This window comes from Pistacia vera, unplaced genomic scaffold (genome assembly GCF_008641045.1).
Source record: "Pistacia vera cultivar Batoury unplaced genomic scaffold, PisVer_v2 Contig214, whole genome shotgun sequence".
In the NCBI taxonomy this organism is placed as follows: Eukaryota; Viridiplantae; Streptophyta; class Magnoliopsida; order Sapindales; family Anacardiaceae; genus Pistacia; species Pistacia vera.
Genome location: NW_022196018.1, coordinates 933,508 through 960,514, shown reverse-complemented (window position 1 = coordinate 960,514; position 27,007 = coordinate 933,508). Strand labels below are relative to the sequence as shown.

General features: G+C 34.0%; 2 protein-coding genes across 4 annotated transcripts; one reads left to right on the top strand and one right to left on the bottom strand.

The window, feature by feature from the left end:
- Positions 1-3,312: 3,312 nt before the first annotated feature.
- Positions 3,313-4,241, top strand: LOC116129805 (histidine biosynthesis bifunctional protein hisIE, chloroplastic-like; the record flags this gene model as incomplete). The annotated part of the gene is made up of 3 exons (XM_031415534.1): positions 3,313-3,462; positions 3,559-3,710; positions 3,914-4,241. Coding segments are annotated over 3 exons (507 nt in total), but the record flags the coding sequence as incomplete, so codon positions are not given.
- Positions 4,242-5,128: 887 nt separating this feature from the next.
- Positions 5,129-8,745, bottom strand: LOC116129945 (uncharacterized protein At4g15970-like). Of its 3 annotated transcripts, none has more exons than XM_031415700.1 (5): positions 8,497-8,745; positions 7,749-7,919; positions 7,554-7,652; positions 5,860-6,341; positions 5,129-5,363 (listed from the first exon to the last, which is right to left on the bottom strand). In XM_031415700.1, the coding sequence occupies exons 1-5, from the start codon at positions 8,716-8,718 to the stop codon at positions 5,258-5,260; spliced, it is 1,080 nt and encodes a 359-aa protein (XP_031271560.1). In that variant the 5' UTR covers positions 8,719-8,745; the 3' UTR covers positions 5,129-5,257. The 3 variants fall into 3 exon arrangements, 2 of the variants coding, with proteins under 2 accessions (XP_031271560.1, XP_031271559.1); XR_004127978.1 differs by adding an exon at positions 5,652-5,764 and having other exon boundaries at positions 5,244-5,363; positions 7,554-7,919; XM_031415699.1 differs by having other exon boundaries at positions 7,554-7,919.
- Between the last annotated feature and the right edge of the window lie 18,262 nt (positions 8,746-27,007).

The following is a 27,007-nucleotide window of genomic DNA, read 5'->3' as shown; positions in this document are numbered from 1 at the left end:
CGAAGTAAATACTAAAACGATCAGACTAGAATGGATTGTTGGACAGTTATTTTTCAAATCATGAATAAACATTATATTATAAAATCAAGGAGAAGATCGCGAGAACACTCCCAACAATTTCGATCACATAATTATGCCATGAATCATGGGATTAACTCCCGAAAATCATGCTATTATCCCTAAAATTTCTTTTGTAACTGTTGCAACTTCATTGTATTAAAAAAAAAAAAAAAAAAAAAAAATATCATTGTAAAAGGGTTAGAAAATCTTGAGGGTCGAACCATTTTAAAATCTTTTTTGTTTCTTTTTCTTTACAATTTTATTTATCCTTTGTTGATTATTATTTATCATACTCATATCTTATCCAATTCCTCCCAATTGAGTATAACGGATTGTTACAGGTTTTTGTAACAACATAGTCTTTATTGGTAGAGTAATTAATTTTTCAGTTGCATTTGTTACTATTTCTAAACCCTTTCGCGTGATTGTATTTTTCTCAAACCTTGAAGAAGAAATTGCCGTTAATCCAATCTTGGAATAATGGCACCTCCACTCTCTTTTGTCACAAGGGTAGTTAATCAGTTGATAACGTGGATTTTACGTATTCAACCCTTCTTTTTGGGCTTTAGTAGATGGTCTTAATCCATTAGTTCATTGGATTCATTTTAGGCCCGTAGACCTTATATAACTTACAAATCTCTGGGCCAGCTTACTTTAATTTATATCGATAAGAAAATAAACTAAGGAATTTTATAAGGGAAAAAATATGATGAGTATATAATTTATTTATAATTATACTATTAATCATTAACTTTATTTCTTGCTAATTGATTAATAAATTTAGAATTTTTATTCGTCAAACAATTTGAAGTTAAAATATACAGCTTAAAACTGTAATGCAAATGCAAGAACTGTTTTCTGTATGGCATTTTCAACGTGGCTACAGGCTAAGTCCAACTCTCAAGTTCCATAGTGAGTAAGGTGTTCGATCAAATTCCCCAATGAAAGGATTTATGTTTTTTAACTTTCTTCCTTAGTATTGTCATGACTTAAAATCTATAAAACCTTTTTCTCATTTTATTTACAGATTTCAGAAGAATGGCGGCGTTCTCATATTGTCAGTCTGTTCAATATCTAAGAGTTTCTTCGAAAACCCATCTCTTGTTTTCTAGAGGCAGAGATACCCAGAAGAAGACCAACGCTCTAGTGTTAGCTTCTACAAACAAATCAGATAATAATCTCCCTCTTCATTCAAAGGTGCTACAATGTTATTTTCCTTTAACCTTAAAATTCTTTATCAACTGCTTTTGTTCACTTAGATTTCATTTTAGATCAAGGGGCATAGCATAAGCATTGAGCAACCCTTTTGTGCATTTTCCTCTAGTGTTGAACCCATGATGCTTGAAAGTTCTCTGTTAGTGAGTGTATATTTTTCGAGTCCACTGCTCAAAACTATGGGAGCCGTTTGAACTCAAGCCCAAGAGAGGGTCTAACCCAAAAGACCGGTTTCATAGGTGGTAGAACCCCTAGGCTTAAGTACTACACTTGTTGGTTGAAAGATCCCGATATGGGATTCTAACATTGCACCCCCTTCAAAAGCCAACGTCCACGGCGGCTTTCAGTCTATCGACACTAACCCGATGGTAGCCCCCTTTGGACGGCTTCACTCACCTATCAGTTATTCAATGCAGAACCCCCTCTCAAGAAAAGCACACTGCACTTTAATCTAGCCTATAAGTAGCCCTTTCTGTAGCCCAACTTTTAACGAGAGCACTAATGTTAGAACTCAAACCTAAGAGAGAGTCCAATCCAAAAGATCAGTCTGATAGATAGGAGAGCCCTAAAGCTTAAGTACCACACTTGGTGGGTGTGAAATCCCTATTTTATGGGATCCTAACACACTTTTGGAGCTAGATGCTCTCTTTATTAGGTATGGCTCGGAATGTGTTGGAATTCTGTAACTTGAAGTAATTTAAATTTTTGACTCACAATTTGCGAGTCTTCATTTATCTCAATGGTGTTGAGGGGAGCTGGGAGTTATGCCAACTCAACAACTTAACATAATTTGATTTGAGATAAATGGATGACTTACGTATTGCATCAAAAAAATAAATAAATAAATAAGTCACCAAATTTAAGTTACGGTATCCTGACTCTATAGTTATTCTTGAGCACCTATAATACAACTTGTTAGTGCACCTAGAGGTTAAAAGATCTTTGCACGAGAATTATCTTAAACCAAGAGTTTTTAGCCAACACAAATATACATTTTCTTATATAAGATATAATTTGTAATTTCTCATGTGCATATCTAACAATTTTTTCTAGTTTCATGTATGTAAGTATTTATGCAGAAATAGTGCATCATTATCATTTCTTTCTTATCCTTTTGGATTGAAGTGAATAGTATGGAATATGTTTATATAAGTGATTTTCATTGCTTGCAACTCTCACTTTATAATTCAAAATAAGAGAACAGTTTCTGATTTGAAGATTTGCGTCACTACTTTTCTATCAGCTTACAATCTTTGCTCTTATAAACAAATTGCCAGCTATATTTTCCTTCATATATACTTCAAATATATTCAGAATTAGGTAGGAGCCTCTAGTCAGAGAAATGCTGCATTTGAACTGGATTTTTTTCTTATGCTTTTAATTTTACCGTCTCTCAAGTTATCATGATTGCACGTGTTAATTTCAAAATCGTCTTTCTGATTTCGCTTGACTTCTGCTTGATTTTGCTTGACTTTGCACCTTGGGTGTAATAACTTGTTAAGATGATATATAAATAAGATTTACGGTTGAACAAGTTAGCTTACACTTTAGTCTTGTTATTTCGACATCAAAGAGGTAGTTGTATAGTACCACCTTCGTTAATGATAAATTTACTAAAAGTAGAAAGCATTCTCTATCACCCATCTCACTTGCAGTTTTCTTCTCCATTTTTCTTATAGCAGCGAGTTTTTTCTTTATTCTTTATTCAGGTTTGTAATTTTGCCTTACACTGCAAAGTAGAATGTCTAACAGTGAAATTATAGGTCCGGAAGTTGCTTGACAGTATAAAATGGGATGACAAAGGTTTAGCAGTGGCTATAGCTCAAAATGTTGACACAGGAGCTATATTAATGCAAGGCTTTGTCAACAGGGATGCTCTAGCTACAACCATCTCCTCACGGAAGGCAAAATTTTACAGCCGGTCAAGGTCAACATTGTGGACAAAGGGAGAGACCTCTAAGAATTTTATAAATGTTCATGACATCTTTCTTGATTGTGATCGTGACTCTCTAAGTTTATGACATGCAGTTCTAATGCATAAGCCATTTGTTTGCTCTTCTCGGATATCTTTTAACTCGGACTCTTCTCCAGGTAATATATCTTGGGAAGCCTGATGGACCTACCTGCCACACAGGGTTAGAAACTTGCTACTATACATCAGTTTCTGATCTCCTAAGTGACAAACAGGTTCTCAGCTTAAGTTTTTCGTAAACTATGGCAAATTTTTTTGCCACTTCAGATAAACTATTAGTATGTTTTAATGAATTTGATAATCTATGGCAGGTTGAAGGAAATAGGTTGGCATTGACAACTTTGTACTCGGTAGAGACTACAATTTCCCAGCGGAAAATGGAATTAGCAGCGCCAGAAAGTGGAAAACCCTCTTGGACTAAAAGATTATTACTAGATCCCAATTTGCTTTGCTCAAAAATTCGGTAATATAGTCGTAACGTCAAATTGTTGGTATGGTAAATAAATAATTTTCAGTTGGAAAAAAAGTCCTGAAGAACTGGTAGAAGATTAAAAGCAGTAGTCTATGCAGTTTTGTTTCATCACCTTGCAAGAGTGTCATTAGGGCAGTTTAACATGTATAGCATTCTAATTTTAGATACTTACATCTTTGGTACCTCCTCTACAGAGAAGAAGCAGATGAGTTATGTCGAACAATGGAGGAGAATGAGGATAAGTCACATACTGCCTCAGAGATGACAGATGTGCTGTATCATGCCATGGTTCTGCTGGCACTCAAAGATGTAAAAGCCAAGGATGTCCTAGAAGTTCTCCGTACGAGATTTTCACAGTCAGGCATTGAGGAAAAGAGCAGTCGTACGTCACAAAGCTAGGCATGGAGTGTAGCTGTCACCAGGGAAATTATCATGATAATTTGGTATGCTTTTTCAAGAATAATACTGCATGATCATGAACATCATGCCATATCCTCGTTTTTTTTTTTTTTTTTTTNATGTAATTTGGTGCTCAACTTGTGATGTAATTTGGTGCTCAACTTGTGTTGTATTATAATGAGTTAAGTAGAGGGGTTTTTTTTGTGATGTAATTTGGTGCTCAACTTGTGATGTAATTTGGTGCTCAACTTGTGATGTAATTTGGTGCTCAACTTGTGTTGTATTATAATGAGTTAAGTAGAGGGGTTTTTTTTTTAATGTAATTTGGTGCTCAACTTGTGATGTAATTTAGGGTGGTAATTGATTGAAAAAGACATAGTTGCCACAAACAGATCAATTTCACAAAAGTGAGGGGCATTAATTGATAGAACCACAAACTTAAAAAGTCTAATCCTACCAATAAAGCCCAACCAAACTTGTCAAATATCCTACATATCAACAAAGTCATATTAGAGCACAGGTTGGTATTGATACTAAATATAAAACATTACCAAACATAAATTTTGTCTCATTTTATAATGTCAAAACCCATTTAATCCCATGTATAAAGAGGAGTTGCGGAGTGGATTATATAAGAATTCTTCAGAAGGTAACAATGACATAAAGTGAACTCTTGCGGTCTTGCCCGCACAAATCGGGCCAAGGTCCAAGCCATTTTAGTGAACCTGATACATTCTAAACATTCTTTTCTCAACACCAATCATGAAAAAGAAATTCTAACATTTGTTTATTATAATCATATTACATATATGTTTTGACAAAGTTTGATGTTGCTTCTACACCAGTATTCCGAAATGGTAGAACTTACATTCAACAATAATGCTCAATGATCCTTCCAACACTCCAACATTTTCATGACAGATATTAAGCGCATACATTTGCCCAAGAGCACAGAACAACGACTGTTAATTTGAGTTAATTCTGATTGCTAAACAGTAAACAGACTATGGCAATACATGTTACAGTGAATGAAGCAACTGACACTAAATACTTGACAATTACATGCTCTTTTGAGTGATCTACAAAATTTTGGTCATTCAATAATTATTGATTTTATATTAATGCTGACAAATCTTCAATTACCTGCCATATAAACTCTCCAAACTCAACTTTGGGATTGAATGATTCAGAAGAATGAAAATGCAAAGATTTGCCTCCAATTTTCTGAGTTGTGTCAGCCGAAACCTTTAAAGCCACGTAGAACCAATCAAATTAGCTAAAAGGTTGAATAAACAAAGAAAAATCAATAGAACTATCCTCAAAAGAAATTCAAACAATTGTTTTTCAGACAAAGTAAATATTACAACTAACGTATAATATTTTAACCCCTTCCATAACATCACAAGATGAGATTATATTTCTATTGAGAAAGAAAGAAACAAAAGAAAGAAGCAGATAAGGCAACATGCAGAGTAACTAGCTTCAGAATAAATGCAAATTATAATTGAGATGCCTCATTACCAGAAACCTTACCCTTTTCCTTGCCTTGTGATGAATTTTGTGTATGAAAAAAAAATCTATCTAATCATTTCTTCCTTTCTGGTTGACTCATATTTGGTGAATCATAATGACGGAGAGAATCAAGACTGGTATGGAAACATAAATAGAATCCAATTCAGGGAAAAGATCTTATTAACAGTAGCTACAAATAAAGCAACTGAAGTCAAAATGATAATCTTACCTGCAATTGTATGGGACCCTCCAGGACAAAATCAATGAACTTTTCAAAGTTGGAGGTAAAGATAAATAACTTTTCCAATCCTGAAGCATAATTCTGATATCTTGAAGTTTGCTATCCAAACCATAGCAGCAATTTGCATGCATTGTACAAACTACACTAAAATCTTCACTAGGTTCACATAGCCCACCAAAATAAGAAGTATCCAAGAATTTCATCTTCAGTCCAATATCTGTAACTAAAGGATGAAACTTGATATTGTTTAGGACATCTTGATCATGAGATCCAGGATAAGTTTCCCTCGAAGAGTACCAGAATTTGTAAAACTCTATGGACCGATTATTGGACTTTACATGGTTGAATCCTCCATTGGCTCTGTTTTGTAGATCATCAGAGGTCCCTAGAAAGTAATCGCACGCAATCTCGAAATCAGCATCTGAATAAAATCGTAGAAATGGATTTCTGAACCACATGACATCAGCATCCTGTTGAAGAAATTAACCAAAAGGAAAAATGAATACTTTGTAAAAAGTAACATGTGCGTACTGGATTTGACTATAAGATATATAAGGGTATTGAAACAAGAGATCAGGTTCATATATTTAGATAAAAGTAATAAAACACTCTAGCAATTAAAATTATTGGAAACTCTAATGGTTAGTACCAGGCATCCTGCTCTGAATTTCTCGGAAGATCATAAATAACATTATCAAAACAAAGCATATTCCTGTCAGGAGAAACTCAAGCAATTAGGAACTCAAGTTTCTGTTTCCTATCAAACTGGGACTCTGAAGCCAAATGCAGCCTTGATATCATTATAAAGCTAACAAATATTTTCTCTCATCAATTTTATCAACTGCTCCTATCAAAGATCTTTAGCACCGGAGAAAGCTCGATGACTCCTAAATTATGACAAAAAGGATCGATAATAATCTTGATAAATTTCTGCTAGGCATATTATCCTTCCTTGCATACTTTTCCCTTTTTTAGCCTTTCCCTTTTCAAGAGAAAGCAATTTAATACTAAAGATATATAATGAGGAGAAAAAAAAAAGGAACATTTAACACAAGGCAAAACAAATCAAAGTGTAATACTGCAACTGCATTTAAGTTTGTGAATGCGAAGCAGAATTAAAAATATACAGTACTTTCAGAACAAAAATGCTTGATGCAATTATCTAGTTGAACTTTCCGATCGCATAAAGATAACACTTCTAAGGTGTCAAAAAAGGGTATCAAATATCATTGTATACAGATGTTGAGGAAATAATTCACGGGACACAGTTCTAGTAAAAGCTTAATGGCTTGTTTTCAGATTCAGCAATTAGTCTGAGGTCAAGAAGGTTTAAAAGTTTGTATATAACATAAGATCCATGAACCTCAGGCCATTTCATGGAATTTGATATTTCAAAAAGAAAAAGCTTTCTTTGAACCCTGAAAACAGTGCCAAGAAAAATAGCAGAAACCACTACCCACTTACCAGCCTTAAAAAGAGAAGGCGTTTTCATCAATTTAAAATATTAGAAATACTGTTAATTCATCAGAGCATTGGTTTATAAGAAGCCTCCTCTAACAGACTAATCCACTATAAACATTCATCTCCAAACTAAAACTGGTGTTATCTATTTATTTCTGTAAACTGATGATACTAGGTTTATGCACTTCTTTATTTCAGACAGAAAAAGAGAAAAATGTTACCGTGAAGACGAAATTGTACCCCATCTCAAGAACAGTGCGTAGGAAATCAATCCTTCTCCACATCATCTTCAAATAATCAGGAGTCATAAAGTATGCCTCCTGATGAAAATCCACTCCATCAGTAACAAGAGCAAAGCAATGCCTATGAACAACCAAACAACGTCTAAACGCTTTTTGATCATAAGCAATAATCACCAAGTGATTCAAAAGTCTTCGCGTCCCGTATCCAATTCGAAAGCTCTCAAGGAAAAGATCAAGGACTGAATTAGGAGCTGCCCATGCTTCGTTCAAAGTTGTTAATATCACAGTGTTGTCTTCCATGGCAGCATTCTTCAGAACTTTCTCAAGCCTATATTCCTCACTATCCTGCAACAAGTTTAAATAGAAAAGTAAAATAAATGAATATGCAATTAATCATTGTATTCTAAAGAATTCAACCACATCACCATAAATCAATGTGGCAGTGCTTTGGATGAAAGCATTTTCTACATGACCACTTAAAATTACTTTTCAAAAGATCACCTATGAACTGTTTTCTCAACTTAAAGTTAAAAAACGCATCACTCAAGTGCTTCTTCAAAAGAATCTACAAGTACCTTTTTCCCACCGAAACGCAAATTTGTATGATTTAGCCAAACACTTCAAAAGCACTTTCAGCTAAACGAGATCATAATCATATTAATTTCAGGGATAAATTACGAAACCTCTACAAAAGCTAAAAGCGAATGAAGCTGAACCCACTTAAATAAACCAACAAATAAAGAAACCCAGTAAGAGTTTAAAATTAATAAATAAATAAATAAAATCAGCTAAACGAAATCATGATCATTTTGATTTTCAGGGCTATATTAGGTAACCACTACAAAAGCTAAAAGCAAATGAAGCTAAACCCACTTAAATAAACTGACAAATAAAGAAACCCAGTAAGAGTTAAGATAATTACCAGAAGAGAATCGGTGTCGATAACAGAAGGGAAAATGGAAGGGAAAGCAGAGGAAGAACCGTAGACAGAAACAGGGAGGAACCGGAGAGAATCAGCAATGCTGTAGAGAATTAAACAGGAGATGAAAATACAAGCGATCAAGACAACAAGGCGTCGAGCAGGAGATTCAATCAACATATTATTATTATTATTATTATTTGCAAAAGGCTTCAGTCTCACCATCCACTGTATCGATTTTGAGTGGGTTTGTAATTGTTAACGGAATAATTGATTGTTCTTACAAAGATAGAAGTAATAACATCCCTCTTATTTTTTTCACGTTCCCTTTCAAACAAACCACGGATTTTGTGGGGACTTTATAACTTTCTTCAGGGGAAAAGCCTTTGCTCCCGTTTCAGTTACATTTTTGTTTTCAGTTTTTTTTCTTCATAAAAATATTACCATCCCTGTCTCTTTCTGTTCATTCCCTTTAAGCATTTTAAAAGGCAACATGAAGTAAGTAATTAATTTTATAATCCGGGTGTGTTTGTTTCCTTATTTTGAGTATGATTTTTGAAAAAGTTAAGTGTTATTACGAGTTATGATTTAAAAATTAATAAAAATATCTCATAGATTAACACCCCTACATAAAAAGGTAGGGTTTTATAAAGTTTCCCCTAATTATATCCCCTAGGAAGTCATTTCACCTCCTATATATAAACGGTTACATGGTAATGAGGTCATTTCACCCCCTATATATAAATGGACCCAGGATTTTGCTCCACCATAGTTTGTCAAACAACTAGTGAAAACTTAAAAAAAAATCACTAAACCTCAAGAAAAAAAAAAAAATAATACAATATTAATAATCTGAAAATGCAATAACATAATATTTTACTACTTGAATAAATCTATGAGGAGCAAAACCTTGAGTAAATTATGTTAAAAATAATATCCAATTCACAAGGAAATACAAGAAAATTTGTACATAGAAAAACCTTTTCAATTAAAGAGAGCAAATGACCATAGGAATCTAACGATATACTTAAATCTAGTATAATTAAAAGAGTTTACAACAATCACAATCCACCAAAAATATTCTACACAAATTTATTATTTCTCTCCTTTTTTTTTCTTTTAATTATTTTTTTTTTTTTTTTTGGCTTTTAAAGATTATAATATAATTTTTCATGACTTTGATCAGGTCTAACCTAAGCTAAAGTTAACTAAAATTTAAATTTAGTCAGCATTGCTTTGACTTTTAATATGAATTAATAAAAAAATGAAATTTTTTTTTAATATAAACATAGATAATAACTCAAACTACTTTAATAATTTTGAGCAGCTAAACAATGACGTTTGAAATGTAGGAAATTGGTAGGTGAAGAGTGAAGAATAACGTTCAATAAAATATAGTTAAGGTTTAATTTGAGAAAGTAGGAACATTCTTAGACACAAAACACAAAACAATCTCACAAGATCGATGCTTTTTTCCATCAAATTAGAATAAAAAATCTAAAAAACATAAGCATGATTCAACCATAAAATAAACTAAAATGAAATGAGTAATACGCATACCTAAAACTGATAAAACAGAAAACGAAGCTAATTGTGGCACCTTGATTAGTGAAAGCTTTAACAATTTCAGTCTTCAAAAGTTTTAAGAACGAATAACATAGAGAAAGTGAAAGAGAGAATGAGAGAGTAAAGAATTTTAAGGATAAAATCATAAAAAATCAGGTGGACGTAGAGAAGAGTAGAGAGAGTTTTAAACTTTTAATATGATGTAGGCCTGAAATATATATATTAATAGCAAGTTTTTTATGAGCTTGGATATATGTATAATATTTCTCATTTTTTTTTTTAAATCTGATGATAGACCTAGATATATACATTAATAGAATTTTGTTATGCGCCTATATAAGCAACTTTTTTTTTTAAATGTGAGGGTAGGCCCAAGGGGTTGGGTCCACCCCTGTTCCCCAACCCTCTCCACCCCATCGCCGTTCTCCACCCTTATACACCCCACCGCCCCAAAAAACAAGTAAGAGCTAAATTTTAGAGCATCGTAGATCATTTTTTGAATGATTTATGTACTCAAATTACTCATTATCTATAATGCCCACATGGAGGTATGTAATTTAATTTATGTTTTTATAGCCCTTAGTTGATTTTGGTTAAAGTTATTTTGAGAGAATGTGAAGAAAATGTCTTAAACTTGTATTAAGGGTAAAATAGTCTTTTCACTCAAAATTAGTTGAAATTGTAAGGAATGAAAAGAGATAGAATTTCATGGAGAATGCAATAAAAATGAAGGCATTATGGTAATTGACTAAGGGACAAAGATGGAATTTTTAAGAAAGTGTAAGGGCAAAATGAGAAAGTATGTTTGTAAAATAAGATATTAAGGGTAGTCTTACAAACCCCCTTATTTTCTCTTCTTCCACCGCCAGTTTCTTTCTCCATTTTCTCTCAACTTTTCACTCAATTTTCCAAGGATTTTTTAGGGCTTTTGAGTGGATTTTGACAAGGTTTTGGTTCTAGGCAACAAGAGGTAAGAATTCTTGCTCTATATATAAGATTTACTTGTGTAGAAGTTGAATTCTTATTAAGTTTATGCTTAGGGTTAAGGGGAAATTTGAGTTCAACAAGAGTAGAGAGCTTTAGTGGAGACTACTCATGTATAAGGTAAGTAAATCTAACTCAAAACCCAACTCAAGTTAAAGTTTAAAAAATCAATTAAGTAGAGATTTTTTTAAGCATATATATGTTATGATTGTTGGGAAATTGAGATGAGACTGGAGATTATTTATGCTTGTTGTTGGATATATTTGAGTATGAAAAGTGTTTTTGATTGTATGATGATAGATTGAAGTTTGGTTGAAATTGGAAGAGTTTAAGAAAGTTTTGGGAGTGTTTTGCCATGATAGGGATTGTGATGATACAAAAGAGTTTCACTCTCATTTTGGATTGTTTAAGAAACAAATAGAATTATAGTTAAAGTAGAGTTTGTATATGCACATTTATTGTTTGATGAAATGCCTAAGAGAAGCATGAGTATGAGTAGAAACCTTAATTTTATGCAACATTGCATATTTGCATTTCATGAGTGCATTTGAGTAAGAATTCTAAGCATGAGCCATCCATATGCATATATTTGTATATATGTAGTACTTAAGAAAGAATAAAGAATTTTAAGAATAAAACACTATAAGAATAAAGAGAAAGAAGGAAAAAGCACTAAAGAATTAAAGAAAGAAAAAGTGTTAAAGAAGAGAAAAGAATAGGTTGTTGTGATGGGGAACCGCGAGTGCTAAGAAGAAATTCCCACATACACGCTACCTTAATTGAGTGGCATAAGAAGAAGAATTGTATGACCCGTAAGAGTATATATGGATGAGGGTTGTACCAAGAAGAATTTCTACATGCACGCAACCTTAATTGAGTGACCTAAGAAGAAAGAAAGAATTTGTACAGTCTGTAAGAGTGCATGTAGATGAGGACTGTACTCACTCACACGGCCAAGGTTCCGAATCCATGCATCAACCGAGTTCAATCGGCAAAGAATACGAAAAGAAAAAATAAGAAAGAATAAGAATAAGAATAAGAAAAGAAGGAATAAGAATAAGAAAAGAAGGAATAAGAAAGAACAAGAACAAGAAAGAAAAGAGAAGCTTGAGCAAGCAAGACAAGAAAGAATAGAATAGAATAGAAAGAAAAGAAAAGAAAAGAAATAGAATAAGAAATAGAAATAGAAAGAAGAAAGAAAAAATGCATTTTTATGCATTATTGCATATGCATATCATTCATGTATATTACCATGAATTCCATCATGGTTATGAAGAATAGAAAGAATAGAAAAAAATAGAAAGAAAGAACAGAGAGAATGAAAGAACAACGAGAATTAGGAAGAAAGAAAGAACAGTAAGAATTAGAAACAGAGAAAGAAAAGAGAAAGAACTAGGAACGAAAGAAAGAAGAAAAGAATTAAGGAAGGAAAGAACCAAAGAAGGAGAAGAGATAAAGGATTTACTTACTGAACATTTTTGTGTTCACCCCGTTGTTTTTCTCCATGTTTTGCAGGAAATAGGTGAGCAGCGGTCGGAAGGAAGTCGACAAGCGGAGAGAATTGGCATTACTGTCCACCATTGCTAAAGCTTTTATACTTGTTATTTTGGTATATCTAAAGAATTATATTTTATAAGTAAAAAAAAAATTTGGGCCCAACTATTTTTCATATGCTAAATATGTATGTTTTTATTGTATATGTTCTAAAGTATACTAGTAGAAAGAAGGCATTACATTATCCTTTTTATAAATCTTTTCATTTATATTTTTATCCAAATATTTTGGTTTTAGAGACAAACTCTGATCATTTCTTAGAAGTTTCTTTCCTAGATTGCACATGGATGTCATCTTCTCCATGCGATTCTGGCTGAATCGCATCCAGCCTCCACACCCCACCGTCATTCTCCACCCCTCCCCATGTTTCTCCACCCAACAGCCCTAAAATTACACCTAGTCGTCATCTTCTCCACGCGATTCGGTATATATATATATATATGACCTGGTACGATTTAGCCTGAATCACACTTGGCTGGGTGCGATTCTAGCCGAATCACATCCAACCGAATCGATTTCGCTTTTAAACCCAATGTTTATCTTTTGTGTTGTTGAATAATGCTTTATGTGTTGTTGAATAATGGTTTGTGTGTTGTTGATTCATGTTTGGGTGGTCGAATTTAGGTTTTTTGGTGATGATTTTTTTGTCAGATTAGTGTTTGCTTGATGGTGCATTTCAAAAAAAAAAAAAAATGTTTGCTTGATGGTGGATTTTTGGCCGGATTTATGTTATTTAGTGATGGATTTGGGTTGAGCATCCATGGGTTGTTTGGTGGCCTCGCCGGCGATTTGCAACAACAACAGTCAACAACACAGCACAAGTGCGATTCCTTGCAATTCCGGCCAACTATTTTTGTTCAGTTTTAAATTATTTTTTTTTCAAACTATGGATTTGGATTTAGATTCAAATAATAAAGGGTGTTTTTGTCTTTACAATGATTATACCATGTTAGTTAACAAAGTTTACTAACAGATCTTAACAGTGGGTGGGAAAGTGTTGTTTTGAAACTTGAAGGATGGGAAATTGTCGTTTCACCAAACCTTGAGTGGGAAAATGTTGTTCTCCCTTTATTTTATTGCCATATTACATTTCTTTACACAAACTTGGGGCATGTTCGTTTATGAATGTGCCCATCCCTTACCATTTTCTCTTCATCGAAATTCATAGAATTCACGTTTGTTTAGCCTTCTAGGAGAATTTGATCACAAAATTGAGAAAACGTGGGGAGATAAAAGACATATGGACAACTTTTTATTATAAAAAAGTAATATTTGTAATAAAAATGATTATATTCTATTTATATTTATATTTTTTTCATTCTCTTTCTTAAAATTAAAATTTCATTTCGAATTAAGATTTTTAACACAAAATTGTAAACGAATATCAACCGTTAACATATTTGAGATAGGATCTTCAAGATGAACAAAATAAGTGGCAATTTGAAGGGTAACTATCTATTGTGGAGATGAAAATTTTGTATTTTCATTGTGTTTTGAAACAAACATACTAAACGAATTTTCATTTTTCCCCTTTTTAAATATGTTTTTAGATAAACATACCGAACGCGTTTTCTTTTTTCGCATTTTTCTAATCATTTTCGATATTTTCAAGAAAACAAATACGGATACACAAAATTCATAAAAGAACACACCCTTCACACTTCTCCATTTCTCATCACTCTTACTCTTGTAGTGTCTGAATTTCCCAAGGGCAAATATGAAAATATATCCAAATGATTTTACTTACTCCCAAAGTAAACAATCTGTTGATACATAAACGTGCACCAACCAGAGATACGTGATTGGTAGTGTTAGAACCACGTACGATGTGTGTGTGATCCCGATGGATCAGTAATGAAACAATACGATGTTTATTGTGCAAGGATTAATATAAAATGCAAAAGAACAAAAAGACATTTTTAAGTGGTTTGGCTGCTCGTAATGTAAGGCTTACATCCATTGTTATGTTATTGAATGCGTTGAAATAGTAATTCGATTTACAAAAAGTTTGCAGTTGTCTTTTTGTGACCTAATTTTCATCCCTAAGAACAAATTACAATTGGGATTATATAGTGCCAATTACACGATTGAGTTGGAGAAAAACTCAAATTTGACTAACGAGTTCAGATCATTAATGAGAGAGCCTAGGCTAAGTTATATAACCTTGGTTGTCCCTTAACTCGTTAGACGCATTTTGGGTTGAAAAGCCTAAAGGCAAAACCTTGAGAGCTACGTGTCCAAAGCAACAATATTTGACAAGTGGGACCTTGGGTTGTAACAAATGACAACATACTTGTTTGTCAACGCGACTCTACATTATCGTCTTCGTGATGACGATTCAAAATGAAACAAACCTTGAATCCTCATGATGACAAATGATAATCTCACAAATTATCTTCTTTCTTACAAACTAAAAATCAAAACCTCACTAACAATTGTGGGATGTGAAGGAGGGAATGTGGAAGGTTTGAAGAAAAAGAGTTTAAGGAAATAAGTTGATGATAATAGATTTATATATGAAGGTTATTTTGGTCCTAATGGGTAATAAATTTTGTTGTAAGGCTATTTCTTGAGACACCTTTTTAAATAGGTTATTTTTCAATTGACACCCCCAAACATGTTATTTAATATTAAGAAAATTATATTAAATATCTCAAATTTGGGGCCTGATTTGATAATAGCCTAGATTGAAAAATGTTTCAAAAAATAACCCTCATCACAATTTTGAAATTTCTTTGGGACCATATTAGCAAAAAATGGGTTATTATCGGGCATTATAGGGTGCTTATCAGTTTGTGACCAATAGGGGGTATAGAGCAATATGGGTTCTGGAATAGGCTAAGGATCACTAGCAATGTAATTAGTTTCTTTTGTAATTGGTTTAATGATCTTGATTTTCATTGTTTTCAAGGATCGGAGAAGAATATATCTCATGCCTGTTAGAGTTGGTGCCTTGGAGCCAATCTATTATTGTGAGTTTTGACTCTGTAATAAATGTTTATTCATCAATAAAAATGCATATCCTTCTATATCGTGTAAATCATAGTTATATGTAATGATATATGCCTTTAGGATGGTAGAACCGTGACGAGGGTATCAAGTGTTTCAAATCTTGATAGTGAGAACCCTATGATCACATATGGTGGCCATTCTAGAAATGTTCATAGCCCCAGTATTATTCTGATCAAGGACACAGATAATACGGTAAGGTTATCACAGAGTTGAATGACCCTATTGAAAGGCATTGATTGATCTCACTTGTCAAAGTTGTTTGCCGACAACCTGGTGCAATGCATGGGTGCTTGTTGGAGGCAAGTTCACTGGACAGACCCACTAGAGGATTCCATATAGATGGTAACCCCAGTGTCTATGGAATAAATCCTGTAACGAATGGTGGTGCATGTGATCCTTAGACTTGAGATCACTAGAGCGCCTTGTGCACCGATTGGTGTAGTTTGACACTAGCCCAATGTAGTTCTATTCAGAGCTGTCAATACGAAAGTGATTGGCTGCATCAAGGAGTGTATCAAGACTATGGTGGATCGACAAAGGATTCATCATTCCTGGGTATGAGAGAAGTTATCTCATGGCACAATTCAGTTAATGGCAATGACACTAAAGCTGTGACCACAGTGGGATTGAGTTATTGCTCAATCCAATTTATTATTCCGGTCATTGGTCCAGTAACTGAATACATAGATATTGAGGATAACTGAGGTTGACACTATTTCTGTACCTTAGTCTCGATGAGATAACAGATGATGAAAGGATTTGATTGCACGGTAACTATATCGTTGATAGGTAGCTATTTCGCTGAATCTGAATCTATCGAGTGGCCATGATGCCTTGCTACAGGCCAATCTTGGTCTATGAGTAGTGAGACGATTAATTAGTGTTAATCGCGATACTACTCACTGCCGATATAATAAGGAGTCTATGAGTCTCACTGCCGATATAATAAGGAGTCTATGAGTCACACACTTAGAAGATAATTTAAGAATCATTTTTGTGAAAGGGGTATTTTCGTCTTTTAGGACGAAATGGTATTTTGGTAATCTCACAGTGCAATTAAATTTGTTGAGGTTGTTGTTTGTATTTAATTTTAATATTAAAATTAAAATTAGTGAGACCATATTTAAATATATGTGCGCATATATTTAAATGGATTATTATTAATAATTAAATGTTAATATATTATTATTATTATTATTATTATTATTATTATATGTTAATTGATTTTAATTATATTAATAATCAATTAAAATTAAAATACCATAAAGGGTGTGTTTGGTTGCAAGGATGGATTAACTTAAAAGTCAATGGCTATTCCTATTGTGATTAGGGTTTTAATTAAGTGACACTATACAAGTGAAACTTAATTAAAACATAATATAACAATTCATTCATTCATTGAAAAGAAAAACCCCAACCACCCTTTTCTTCTCTCTCACATTTTTCAAAGCATGGTTGTTAAATCGCGTATTGTATCGTGTATCGAAAATCTAATTTTTTGAATCGTGTATCGCATATCGTATTATATCGTAGGATATACCTTTTTCAAAAAAAAAAAAATAATTTTTTTTAAAAAAATTAATATCATTCCAAAGATTAATTAAAGATTTCATGGTATTATTGGTTTTAAGTTATGGTATCACGAAATCAAAATTAATCACAAAATTAAGAATCTATATCATTTCCTCTCAACCATTTATATCATTTCCAAGATCAATGTCAATATCTATATCTCTACTTATATTATTATTATTATGCAAAATGGGCAACACATGTTCCTCTTCACTTTCTCAATACAAAATGGGTAAATGTGGGTAGGTTTTAGTGAACTGGGTTTGGTGACCTGGATTCGACCCGAATTTTTTTTAGGCCTTTGGCCCAAATTAATAAAGTCGTATAGATTTGTATCGATATTTTTAAGGATATGTATCGTATCGTAGGATACATATCCTTATATTGAAAGGTTTAAGATACACTCTCTGATACATATCTTTGGTGACCCGTATCGAATCGTATCGTAGGATACTAATAACCATGTTTCAAAGTGTATGTGAATCAAAGATTTTTCTTTTGATTCACTTGACTCTTAAAGCCTTCTATTAGTTCTAGCAAAACAATAGTAGATTCTACGGATTATCTTTATGTGGACGACGTTCATACGATTCTCTTCTTGAATCAGCAAGCGAAATCAAAGTATTGAAGGAGCCTCCACACGTTGGAAATGTATTCCTAATCCTTGTATGGATTATTGGTTTTGATTTACATTATACATATTTTTCTGTTTATTAGCATGCAAACAGTTTAATCTATACCTGGATCTTGGTATAGAAAAAGTGATTGATTTTCTTTTTTATTTTAATTTTTTTGCTGCCTTATCAAGATCAATCACTTACAATACCTGTAATGCCCCAACTGATTTACGTAGATAAGATTCGCTGTATTGTTTAAATGTTCATTGATTCAGCTTCAATTAAGTTTATATGTTGTTATTTTTGTTTGGTTGGCCCTTGGTTGAACGGATGTATTGGTTTGGTTGAGTAATTGCCCTGAAAATGATGAAGACTTGGCGAAATTTTGTGTCACAGGCTTCGCCGCGGCGAAGAGGTGTTGCAGCCCATGGAGTAGCTGCTGGAGTGTTTCGCCGCGGCGACGGGTTGGCTGAAAAATGTATTAAGTTTTAGATATTTTTTTCCCTACGAACAATTTGACCATTCTACCCCTAATTAGCAGGAAAAGTGGGAAGTAAAATGTAAGGAAATTTCATGGAGAATATGTTAGTATGGGGGTGTGATTGTAAGGAATCAAAAGATATGGATGGAATTTCCAAGAAAGAGTAAAGGCAAAATGGGAATGCTTGTGTATAAGTTGAGCTAAAAAGGGTTAAGTGTAGAGAACCCTTCATTTCAACCATTTCCACCGCTTCTTCCATTCTCTTTTTCCTCTCAAATTTCCTTCACTTTCCAAGGATTTCTAAGGACTTTTTGAGTAGTTTTTAGTAGAGTTTTTTATCTAAAGCATCCTAAGGTAAGGATTCTTGCTTTAGATGAGAGTTTTATTATGTTTTGGTTAAAGTCTTATGTTATGGTTGTTATTTATAATTGTAGAGAGAAATCAAGCTACCAAAGGAAAGGAGAAGGGTTAGAGAGGCTATTCCCTCACAAGGTAAGTAAATCCAACCAAGTTGAGATTTGAGAAAGTCTTTGAGTAGAGATTTCTTTATGTATGTACATATGATGTTTATAGAGAAATTGAGTAGAGAGATATGTCTACTTGTTGATGAATTGAATTGAGATAAGTTTTCATGTTGAGTTTGTTTGGTGTATTTCCTTTATGAGAAGTGTTAAGATTTTATGATGTTGAGTGAGTTTTGATTGAAGTTGAAGGAAGTTTTGAGTAAACTTTATAGAAGTGTTTTCCTTTGACAGGGAATTAGGGTGTATGAGGGAGTTTTTCTCCCATTTTGGATGATTAAAAAGAAGAGAAAAGTTATTGCTAAAGTAGAGTTTATATGCACATGAGTTGTATGATGAAATGCTCAAGAGAAGCATGAATAAGAGTAGAAAGCCTTAATTTTTGCTACATGGCATAATTGCATTTCATGAGTGCATTTTTGAGCATGAGTCATCCATATGTATTAATTATGCATTAGAGAAAGAGAGTAGAGAAGGAGTAGATAAATTGAGTATAAGCTACTCTAAGAGTAAAGAGAAAGAGAGAATGAGCACTAGAGAACAAAGAGAAAGTAGTGCTAATCAAGAGAATAGAGTAGGTTGTGCGATGGGGAACCTGTGAGTAAGGGTTGAGTATTCCCGCATGTACGCCGCATTGAGAGAGCGGCATGAGTATAAGAGAGAGAAGTGGTGTAGCCCGTGAGAGTGCATGCGGATGAGGGCTATACCCGAGCGTACCCGAGAGAGAGTTATACACTCACATGGCCAAAGGTTCCGAATCCATGCATAACCGAGTCTGATCGGCTAGAATGAGTAGAAGTCACGGACAGTGGGAGCGAGTCTTGGCCGTGCCTCCGGTAAGATGAGGTCGTGACTTACAAAAGAGAGTTAGTAGCAAAGAGTTATTAGAAAGAGAAAATAGAGAGAAGTATAAAAGAGATAGTAAATGAGAATTGTAAGGAAAGAATTAGAAAGAGTTATGGGGATAGATAAGTAGAGAATTTACTTATTGAGCATTGTTTTGTGCTCACCCCGTTGTTCCCCATGCTTTTGCAGGACTTAGGTGAGGACACAGTCGGATGGACGTCGGCACGCGAGGAGAAATGGCTACACTGTCCACCTTATTTTTGACAGTTTTGTACAAGATACGAGTTTTGTATAAAGAACTTATATGTTTAATAAAAGAAAAATTTGGGCCCAACTTTTTATGCTATCTTACATGTATTTTTACTATGTATATTTTAAAAGAATATGAGTAGAATGGAGTTGTTACAATACCTTCATGTGAATAAACCTTCCACCAAAGTAACATGGTTCTTCTTCTATAAATTGCCTAGTAGAAATATACAAATTAACAAAAACTCTGGTAAAGCATAGTCAAATTATTGATTTCTATGTTCTTGTAAGACTCATTGAATAAATACCTTAACATGCTAATGGGAGCAAGTCTAGAACACTGCTTATAGTTCTAATTTGTCCCAATAGAAGCAATATCTTCACAAGGGAGAAGATATTGTTTGGTTTAGTTGATCTTCATATAGTTTGGCTGCAAATTAATGAAAGTAGCTCCTTAGAAGCATGCCATGTTCAATGGACAGGTTACACCAAGCAGAAAACAATTTCTCATATTCCTCATTTGTTAATTTTAAAAAGAGTAAACGACTATTTTCCGTCCAAATAATGGCCTAATGACACTTTGCCCCACAAAAAGTTTCAAAATACAAATTTACTACCCAAACGTTATATTTCATTAATAATTTCCATTAAATATAGTGATGTTCATTGTGAGGACGAAAATTCCCATCTCTCTTCTTCTTCTCTTCTCTTCTTAGCCTCCATCATGACCCACCACCAACTCCACCTTTTTATCCTCCTGCTCCACCACCACCATCAATAACACCTCTATCTAGTCTAATTTTTTTTTAATCAATCAACCCACTATTCAATCAATTCCAATCAACAATTAAAACAAACAGAACTCTGCAAAATCCAACAATCTCTCAACCAAACACACACAATCATGAATAGTGGATGGCACACGATGTTGTCGTGCGGTTTGATGGCCGACTGGCAGGTGAGATCGATGGCAAGAGGCTTGAAGGCATCAGCTGGGCAAGTGAGGTCCGCGATAGTTGGGTCAAGCCCTTTGTCGAACAATTGAAGTGCTAACTTTAAAATCTCCAATCTTCAATGCTGGAATCGATCCAAAAACCCAGAAAAAACAATACCAAACACTTCTAAAACAATCCCAATCAACCTCCAATCATTAATTCCATTCAAAAACCAACAAATACATAAAAACTCTAAACCAGCGTTTGAATCACCGTCTACAGTCGATTTGGCCAAAATTCGACATGGTTGGCCTCCCCCATGACCATGACTATGACCATGACCATGACCATCACCAGATTCCCCGTCCTCCCTTGACCAAAATCACCTTGATCCTCGCATCTTTTACCCCATCATTCGTTGGTCATCCCAAGTTTGGGTTTTGCTATTTTTGTGCCGATTCCACTTTATTCAGGCGCCAAAATCTAATCTTCCACTACCCTTTCAACCTCCAACCTCTCCTCTTCAAAACCCCTTAAACCTAGCATGCATACTATTAAAATAAACTTGCCAGTACATGGCCTAGCTAAAATCTGTTTCCTTAAGCCTAGAGGGATCATTAAGTCAACCTACAGGTCCTTTATTAAAACTTCTTGAGTCTTCTAGTATGACTGCAGCTCCCTTGTTCCATTTTCAAGTACATTACAAATTATATCTCTCAAATTTACGGTAAAATTAAAACCTACACTAATTTTATATCAATAAATTTAGAAACCTCGAGTTACATTTGAGGGGAGTGTGATGAGAAGAGAACTCACATCAAGAAGTAAAGAGAAATGTAGGGCACACAGGCCCTATTTTAATTAAATTATAATTTACAATCATACATACCTAAAAGATTAAAATACATCCATAGGTTAAAAGGCTCATTTACTAGACACCATCCATAGTCATACATCAAGAAATAGCAAACATTCAAAAAAATCAATTTTTAATAACTTTAGTAAAATTACTTTTACCCCTTTGAAATTTTTAGAATTATTATTGGTCCAAAAGTTCTAGAAATTGCAAGTTAACCCCAAACATGCGACAACATGTATGCTATAATTTCATTAGTTTGTGCACAACAATGCACAAACGTCAAGCCCATGTGCACCAACACAAGGACTATTTGCAAGCTCGTGAATAAGAGCAAAATGGTCATTGCCTTCATGAAATAATTAAGGCAACTCTCACTCAACCACGAAACAACTTCACGAATTGCCTACTTGCGGACTTGCCTACGGGTGTAAGCATGCAGACAACCTTGCCTTTGCTTGCTGGAGCAATCGGACAAGTGCCTGCGAGGCTAGCCACAACTTGCCTGTGCGCGACAATGCGCAAATAAGTCTTCCCACTTTCTGCTGCAAGCAACAACTACTGCTATGAGCTATGAGCAGGCAGCTCACACACAACTACGCACGAGCACCTGCTTGATGCTACCATGAACAGCTAGCAAGTAGCTTGCACCCAACAATGTGCAAGCACTTGCTCACTATTGCCACGAGTAGCGGGTAGGCAGTTTACGTGCAATTACACTTGAGTATTTGCTCGTTGCTGCATTGGGCAGCAGGCATCAATGCAACCTGCTGCTTAACGCAGGCAACAATCAGCTACCTACGCGCAACAATGCATAGGCTGCTATTTGCTACTACAAGTAGCACGCACGACTTGTAGCTGTGTGCAGCAACACACAACCATGGGATTTGGCCGTGTGCGGCAACACATGGCTAAGAATTTTAACTCATCAAAACTTCAATTTCCTTAAACCAAATAATTCAACCAACAAATCTTAAAATCAATCAATCATTCAATTAATCAATCAAATTAATTTAATCCATATAAACCTTAAAACATGCAATTCTAACAAACAAATACATGTTTCCATTCAATTAACTAAACACATATAATCAAAAACCCTAAGGTCTAATACCACTATAAGGAATTATCGTTAAAACACAGCGGAAGAAATGTTTTTTTTTTTTTAATAATTCCTCGAAAACCCACGATCAGAGAGTTGATTATATGTGTTTATGTTTAAAAGAAAACCATACAAGGTTTAGTTTATACCTTTGTTGACGGCTCCTTCTCTTTGATTCGATTGTTCTGGAAACCTATTCAAGAGTCGAATCAAACTCACGGTATCCACACGAAGGCACCCAAATTAGTCAAGAACAAATTCAACTACTAGATTGAATAATGTTTACGGTTTACAATTTGAGTGAAAGGTGCAGCTGTGGGTTTTGATTTTCTATTTTAAGAACAACACCACTTCTCAAGATTACGCATTTTTATTCTACAGTAAGTGTGCTTTTATATGCACACTTAACTTAACCCTAATCCATATGGGAATATGTATAACACTATTCCAAAGTAGAATAGGTTTTATGGTAATCCAAAGTGGAATAGATTTAGTGGGTATTTTATTTAATTTTAATATTTGTAATTTTGCTAATCCCATTCCATGAAAGAATAAACATAGGCAACAACCCCATAATTAAGTGAATTTTAAATTCACTCAATTACACAACAAAATTATCTAAATACCCATTTTATCAAAAAACCAAAATGCCCTTTTAACTGAAAAACCTTTAAATGCCTTCTTGTCTTGGTTTATTAAAGAGATCAGAATTATCATCACCAATCCCCAAAATTATGCAACAACATAATTCTAGAAACATTACAGTCCACTCCATAAACCCCTAAAGCATTAAATCTTTGGCATTCAACCTTCTTATGTGTGTGACCCCATAGGCCCCTATCATGTTGGCAGTGAATAGAATCATGATTGAGCACCAATCAATCATCTCTCTATACATATACAAAGGTTGGCCTCTAACAAGGCATTATTGCCACCCAACAGACAAAGATTTAGCAAAAGTTGTTACATGTCAATAGTATATAGTTATCGAGCAATCAAATTCTTGTTAGAGTATGTGTCCTAGAGCTAATCATATTGTTGTATATCAACTCTATGGATCATGTTATTCTATTAATAAAATGCACATTTATATTATGTAAATCATATTCTATAAGTATGTGTTAATATATGTCCTTAAAGTGGTTGAACCGTGATGAGGGAATCAAGCAGTGATAAGTCTAAATTGTGACATCCTTATGATCACTTATGGTGGTCATTCTAGAAACGTCCATAGCCCCAATATTATCCTGACTTAGGGCACAGATAATACGGTAAGGCTATCATAGCGTAGTAACAGATCTTGCCTATCAAGGTTGTTTGGTGACAACTAGTGCGATGCATGGATGCTTGTTATTCATGAGTTCACCAGAATGGACCATACAGAGGATTATATATAGATGGTAACCCCAATGTATATGGAATACATCCTTTAATGGATGGTGGTGCATGTGGTCCTTAGACTTGAGATCACCATAGTGTCGTGCATAAACATTGGTGTAGTTTGACACTAGCCTAACGTAATCATGTTCAGGGCTATCAGTATGGTGGTGATTGGTTGCATTGAGAAGTACACTATAGCTATGGTGGATCGACAAAGGATTCGTCACTCCTAGGTATAGGAGAAATTATCTCAGTGAGATATTCGATAATAGACAACAACCTTAAATCTATGGCCATAGTGGAATCAAGTTGTTGCTTGGTTGGTCGATTGGTCCGATGACCGAATCTAAATATATCAAGGTGGTTCATACTTGAAGTTGACATTATTTATGTGTTTCAAACCTTGATGAGATAATAGATGATGAAAAGATTTGATTGCACGATAACCATACTGTTGATAGGTAGCAAATACGCTGAATCTTAATCTGTCGAGTGGCCATGATGCCTTGCTAGAGGCCAATTTTGGTCTGTGTCTAATAAGACAATTAATAGGGTGTTGATCGCTATATTACTTACTACTGATATGATGAAGAGCCTACGGGTCACACACTTAAAAGACAATTTAAAGAAAATAACGAGTGGGGGGTATTTTCGTCATTTACAAACGAAGGGTTATTTTGTTAAATCTTATGGAGAAATTAAATTTGTTGGAAAGGTTGTTTCCTGGATCCAATCGCATATTGGATTTAATTTGTAAGATTGAATATTTATTTAAATATATATATTGTCGTATGTATATTCTAAATATATAAAATGTCATTATTTAAATATATATATTGGTGTATATATGTTGTAAATATTGAATAATTATTATTGAATGAATAAAATGATAATTGCTTAATACCTGGTTAATTAATTTCTTCGGAAATCATTATATCTAGTTATTTAATTAGATAGGGGTATATTAGTAATATGTCCTAAAAGGGGAGATTAGGGTTGGCCTATAAAAAGGCACTTTTCCCTAGATCTCCCATAACCCTTGAATTGCCACCCAAGATAAAGGTTGAGAGAAGAATTTTCTCTAAAAATTTTCTTAACTCTTTTCTTCTTCAAACTACATAAATCACTATAGCAAATTGATTATGTGTGGAGTCTTGCATTTGTGTGGATTTCCGTTGGTTCACTTCTATCCTTGAAGTGGGAGCATTTTCAACAATCAATTGAAGAAGCCAACAACAACGTGGGTGAGAAATCGAAACCTTGAATGGGTTTTATTGTTCTTAAGCATGTAAACAACGTTAAATCTCTTATAAGGATTTTGGGCTTTAGGTTTTAATTGGTAATTTTTTTTTTTTTTTTTCCGCTACATATTTGTTTGATTAATTCTTAACAATCCTTTCATCATATGTTATCCATCAAGGCCGAGGCATAAAAATAGTGTCATCCTCATATTTAATCCTTGATATGTTGGTGTTTGGTTATCAAACAAACGACTGAATTATAATTGGATTTGAGGGACAAATCAATTCCATCGTGGCCACAAATTTGGAGTCGTTGCTTATTAACCAAACTGCGGGGTGAGATAACAACTCCCATAATCAAGAGTAATGAATTCTTTATTGATCCACTATAGTCTCAATATACTTCTCGATGTAGCCAATCACTACCATTTTGATAGCCTTAAGAAAAATGACTACATTGGGCTAGTGTCAAATTATACCAATAGGTATACAAGGCGCTCCGATGATCTCAAGTCTAAGGATCACATGCACCACCATCCATTAGAGGATTTATTCCATAGACAATGGGGTTGTCATATACATGGAATCCTCTGGTGGGCCAATCCAATGAACTTGCTTACAACAAGCACCCATGTGTTGCATCAGGTTGTCACCAAACAACCTTGACATGTGAGATCTGTCACTACCTCTTAGTAGGATTGTTCAACACGATGATAGTTTTACCGTATTGTCTGTGCCCTTGATCATAATAATACTGAGACTACGAATATTTCTAGAATGACCACCATATATACTCAGGGTCCTTACAATCAAGATTTAAAACACTTGATTCTCTCGTCACAGTTTTACCATTCTAAGGACATATATCATAACACAAATAATATGAGTTATATGATATAGAAAATTTGCCTTTCATTAATGAATAAACGTATATACATAGAGTCAACTACAAAATATGATTGGCTCTAAAGCACCTACTCTAACAACATTTTACTTAATTACTAATTATGAGCAAACATAATTAACTTTTGACTCTGAATCATGCATGATAAATAATGTGGGTAGTAATAATAGAATAAACAAAATGATGAAGAATAATTAATTGTACACAATTCATGCTATTATGGTGCACAATCGATGCGATTTTTGTGCTCAATTTGTGTGATTTCCATGTGATTTTTATATTTTTCAATGTCTTAGGAAACTTTCTTGCCATCTAAATACACGCATAAGCAAGAGCCATTAGCAAACATGCTTAGGGGCATATAGTTCAATTGTAAATCATAAGCATAATTAGAGTTGATGTTAACTTATGAAAGCTCTCAAAAACCTTGTTCTAGGTTTTACAGATTTGGGCAAAAATGTCATTTTTCAAACATATGGGTTAAAATAGTTTGTCAAAGTTTTGTTACTCTATAGTTTAACCCATTTGTTCGTCCAGATTGTGCCCCTGATTTTAAGATTTTAATTTTGAGTTTTTATCAAAAAACCTCCATAGTTTTCCAAAAATGGTTGAAAGCACCCACTAGTATTGGAAATACGAGGCCAACCCACATTCTATTACTTTTCCATGTCAAAGTTAACAGACATTACGTCAT